Genomic DNA, 5576 nt, shown 5'->3' with positions numbered 1-5576 from the left:
GGCGGCGGGGTTTATAAAGAGGGGGGAGGGGTGCTTGGAGGAGGGGGCAAGGCGCGGCGGCGGGGTGTCCGTGGCGGACACGGCGGCGGCGTCCGGCGTGCTCGCGGAGGAGAACGCGGAGATAGGCCGGCGGCTCGGCTGGGCCTCTGCTCGGTCGGGCGCGGCGCGATTTTTTTTTAAAACGTTCCGCCGAAAAATTCATAGAAAAATAAATAAAAATCCAAAAAGGATAAAACAAATTTTCCCCGTCTAGTTAGAATATTTAGAACAGGGTGAACATTTTTTTGACACAAATAAATTTTCTGAAAACATGCAATATTTTTTTAATGCAATTAAAATTGCAAATAAAATCCGAATAAAATCCAATAAATGATCTTAACATTTTTCCTCCAATATTTCAATTGTTTTGGAGAAGTCATATTTTCTCCTCTCATTTATTTTTAATGAAATATTTTTCCGGAGAGAAAAATAATTAAAACCAAAATCCTCGTTTTATTATTTGATGAAAATCAAATATGAAAATTCGAGAAAATCCCCAACTCTCTCCGAGGGTCCTTGAGTTGCTTAGGATTTATCGAGGATTTGTCGAAATGCAATAAAATATGATATGCAATGATGATCTATGTATAACATACCAAATTGAAAATTTGGGATGTTACATATGATGTAAAAACTAAGTAATGCAAGACAACATGCATGACATGGATAATATAACCCTGCCAAGTTTGAGCATAGACCTCAGGGGGGGGGGGAAATAGGACTGGTCATCAGTCTCTGAATCCTCCTCTGAGGAGCTCTCTGTAACCAGCAAGATGTCTGCTTCAGCAGGTAGCATTGTCTTCTCTGAATACCTTGTTTTCACTCCAGATACTTCCATCACCGCTTCAAATGGCTGATGCACAGGAAGAGTAGTTGAATATACAAACATTGTCGATAAATGGAACACGTAATACAAAAAAATGATAGCATGATATAATTCACATACATGATGATTGGCTAAACAGCATGGCATTGCATAATTCACATATATAATGCCTTTGCAACAAGATAGCATTGCATAATTCACATATATAATGTCTTGCAACAAGATGGCAATGCATAATTCACATATATGGTAATTAGACACTGAACAGGTGGCATTCACACAAAGCATGTCTAAACTAATCAAATGACATAGCAATGCGAGACACCATACGCACGATATGAGCAACATAACCCTGTCAAGTTAGAGCATACACCTCGGGGGGGGGGGGAATAGGACTGGTCATCTGTCTGCGAATCCTCCTCTAAGGAGCTATCCATAACCAGCGAGATATGCGCTTCGTCAGATAGCATAGTCTGCTCTGAAGACCTTGTTTTCACTCCAGAATTTGCCATCACCGTGTCAAATGGCTGATGCACACGAAGAGCAGTTGAATGTACTAACATTGATGACAAATGTAATATGTAACGAAAAAAGGATGGCCTGATATAATTTACATATAAGATGACTGGCTAAGCAGGATGGCATTGCAAAATTCACATATATGATGCCTGGCTAAACAAGATAGCGTTGCATAATTCACATAAACGATGAATAAACTAAACAGATGGCATTCGCACAAAGGATGTCTAAACTAACCAGATGACATATTTGATGTATAAAGTAAGCAATGCAAGTCACCATATGCATGATATAACCAACATCAGCATGCCAAGTTAGAGCGAAGACCTCAGGGGGTAAATAGGAGTTGTCTTCTCCTTCTGAATCCCCCTCGGAACAGATATCTTTCTCTCGATTAAAGTGAATTTTCAAATTTTCAAATTTTAAATAAGGAATAAATCTTGTATACATCTAAACAACCTTTTCTTAAATCTAAGCAACCCTTTAGTAAATCCAAGCAAACTTTTAATAAATCCAAGCAACCCTTTCCTAAATCCAAGCAAACTTTTCGTAAATTCAAGCAACCTTTTCGTAGGCGTCCCCGGATTGGCCCGGGAGATCGAATTGATTATAGAAACATGAGTTTAATTAATAGATTTATTAGTGAACAAGGAAAAATATTATCGAGACGAATAAATAGATTAACCTTGAAACAACAACGATTAATTACTCTTGCTATAAAACAGGCTCGTATTTTATCTTTCTTACCGTTTCGTAACTATGAGAACGAAAAGCAATTTCAAGCCCAGTCAATTTCAATAATTACAGGTTCTAGACCCAGAAAAAATAGACATATTCCTCAATTAACGCAAAAGTACAATTCCAATCGAAACTTAAGAAACAACAACCAAAATTTAAGAAACATCAACCGGAACTTAAAGGTTGATAGTTTATTTATTGAGGAAGAGTCAATCCTTCTTTTCTCACTTCAAGATTGATAATCTCGAGCCATCCATTGAGGGTGGAAATTTAAGAATAAATAAGTTTTAAGCAAACTTGTTTAGTCGTCTTTTTCAAACTATGTTTCATTCATATGATAGAATTTTAATATGGGTTTAAATAAATTGGATCTTGGCGGAGGCTTCCCGAATAAATACTTACTTTCTTTTATCCATATTGCTCCATAGATAGCAAGTTTTAATTAGTATAAAAAAAACTAAACCAATGACTATTCATGATTCCATCCATATTGGATCAATTCTCTATACCACTTTGCAATGAAAAGAGGAATGTTTGTTGTGGTAAAACTTCGTTTAAAACAATGTGGTAGAAAGCAACGTGCGACTTGAAGGACGTGATCGATTGTGGATTTTGCTATCCATCATTTTCCATAGTAACAAAAATGCTCTTGGCTCGAGATAGCCTATTCTATTCGTTCTGAACCAAATTTGCGCTGGGTTTAAGTAACATAGTACACGATGGAGCTCGAGAGGACATAATTTTTTTATCAAGGGAAAGAATCTAGGGTTAGTGAAAACTAATAAATTAGTCCAACTTTGTCAGTCTATAATTAATATAGAAATAAATCGAAAGGTTAAAATAAGAAGAAAGTCCAATAAAAGTATATCAGAATCAATCCCTCTTATTAGATTTCTATAGAAGAGATAAATTCTTTATCGAAGGAAATAAGAAAAAAGGGTATGTTGCTACTCTTTTGAAAGAAAAAAATAGGAATTCCCGAAGTAATGTCTAAACCCAAGGATTTCACAAATCAAAGATAAAGGATTCCAGAACAAGTAAACACAATTTTCAATTGTCTCAACAACAGAGTTGGATCAGAATAAGGAATAAAAGTCAATTCGTTCGAAATGAGACAAAGAAAAGAGTTTAAAGACGACTCAAAATTTTTGGAAGGATTTTGCCTTTGAAGTTTGTCAGGCAAAATTAGCCCACTTGAGTCATGAGTAGTTAAAATCTGAAATGCATGGAGGGGCGGCTGCCTTTGCGCCTACCATGGAGAGACGTCTGCATGAAATTTTATTGCCACGCAAGGCTCGTCTCTTTTGCTCTACATGTTTAGTTCCATTGTTTACAATAACTATCATGCATAGGAATAAAACATAGTGAGATCATGTAAGGAGTGCATGCAGAAATCCAGAGTGATGGTAGCAACCTGTGGATAGACCCAAAACCAATAATAGTAGGCAGATAATGGCTTCAGTTAAAAAATACAGATAATGGCTTCTTTACTGTTTGTTTCCCACCCAACATGAAGCTCATAGTAGACACCGCAGATTAACCAGATAGTAGATAGATACTATTGATTGCGGCCCCGATATGTACCCCACAACCATTTAAAAACTCAAGTTTGACCATTAGTTTGGAGCTGACTCAGAGTCTAATCGATGAACAGGACGATAAAGTAGCATGTAATATTAAGCGATGCATAACGTAAGCAGACACGAAAGAGTGCGACCTCTCTTGCGGACCCGTGTAGTGCTCGAGGTCATCTGCTCGGTTGAGGATGGTAATGTAGTTTTCATGGCTGCCGGCAGCGGGGAAGAAGATCTGAGGCGGCGAAAGATAGTCTGGAGGCCGGATCCCTACTGTGTTGGACCCTTCTGTCGCTGGAGTAGCTGAGCTGGGGTGGACGACAGCGCAGCAGGAGCGAAACAAACCACGCAAGGTTTTCTTTGACAACTATCTGTAAGAGAAGTAATTCTGTAAGGGCTCGTTTGAATTGGAGGATTCCAACAATGCAGGGATAGGAAATAGATAGGAATAGGATAGGAATGCACGTGCAAAACAAAGAATTTAAAAACACAGGATTTCTGCCAATCTGGGTGTTTGATTCACAACAATTGGAAGATCACAGGATGCAAAGAAGCATGGTGAGATTAAGTCAAACCACAAGAAAATGTATGGTTATAATGCTATTATGCTACTATCTCCTAGTCTTGTGCTTCATGAATAGGAATTTGAAAAGGAGGACAAGTGAAAATTAAAATTCCTACGTTTTTTCTTTCAAGGAGACACTAAAGGAACAAATCCTACAGTTTTCCTTTGCTCCATTCCTTTGAACCAAATTCATGAATAGTAGTACCATAGGAAACTTTCCAATTCCTATGTTTTTCATTCACTTTTCCTTTCAAGCACTGGCGATTCTAGTAGGCAGGCTTGAGCAAGGAAAAGCCTACACTAAAAAAATGTTTTTGTGCTACTTCTATTACTTTGGACCCAGGCCACTGCCCTACTAGCTCAACTCCCAGGGCCATCGACAAATGCACAGCTCAAACGCGTAGAGATAAATAATGATGGCATTCAAGAGAGTCCATCACGGATAGCTAAGTTGCCTGGTACCTCACTGCTTGTCATATAGTAGGATAAAATAATCGTATTTCCCGTTACTACGTGTGCTTAGTGGACAATATATATAACATGTAGAGTAAAAAAGAGATGTAACAAGTGTACAACCTCTTTGGCGAAGCCATGTCGATCTCAGCGTGATTGGGTTGGCCGGTGAGGATGCTCCGGCTGACTTGGCTGTCGGAGGAGGGGAAGAAGATCTTAGGCGTCTGGAGATGGAGCCCGAGGTACTGCTCCGCTGTGATGGAGGGTTTCGTCGTTGGAGCAGCTCCGGTGAGTTGTACGACGCTGAAGCAGGACAAGAGAGACAACGTTAACCTGAGTGGAATTCTAATAGCATCTCCAATACATGACATAAAATACATAACCACAAAGTGCTAGATGTAAAATACATCAGCCGCTCATCTCTGAACTTAACTGTCGAAACTGAATTTAACTGTCGAAACTGAACTTAACTATCGAAACTGAACTTAACTGTCGAAACTGAATTTTGCTGTCGAAACCGAATGCACTAGCAAGGTGAGGCTACACGTCGGTCGACTAAATTTTTCATCTCTGGTCAGTCAATTTTGCAGCTGTTGGATACGAAATCAAGGGCCTGCAGTTCATCTTCAACCTCCACCCCCCTGAGCTGCCAGCCACCACCGGCCAAACAGCAGCCCCCCGCCGCCCGCGGCAGGCGGTGCGCCGCCCCGCCCGCCCCGAAAACACTGCCCACCGCCGGTCCGCCGCCGCCCCGGCCATCCCTCTAGGCCGCCCGTGCCGAGCTTTTTCACCGACGATCCCCACGCCACCGCCCCGCCACCGCCGGCGACTACCGCCCCCACCCTGAACCCTAAGATAGATA

The 5576-nt window shown here is 40.4% G+C and overlaps 1 protein-coding gene across 1 annotated transcript; it reads left to right on the top strand.

Annotated features, from left to right (window-relative positions):
• Nucleotides 1–1830: 1830 nt before the first annotated feature.
• LOC123097010 (30S ribosomal protein S18, chloroplastic-like) lies at nucleotides 1831–2361 on the top strand (the record flags this gene model as incomplete). The annotated part of the gene is made up of 1 exon (XM_044518782.1): nucleotides 1831–2361. A coding segment is annotated over one exon (531 nt), but the record flags the coding sequence as incomplete, so codon positions are not given.
• Nucleotides 2362–5576: the final 3215 nt, after the last annotated feature.

Source organism: Triticum aestivum, chromosome 4D (assembly GCF_018294505.1).
Source record: "Triticum aestivum cultivar Chinese Spring chromosome 4D, IWGSC CS RefSeq v2.1, whole genome shotgun sequence".
Lineage (NCBI taxonomy): Eukaryota > Viridiplantae > Streptophyta > Magnoliopsida > Poales > Poaceae > Triticum > Triticum aestivum.
This window is presented reverse-complemented; position numbering and strand designations above follow the sequence as displayed.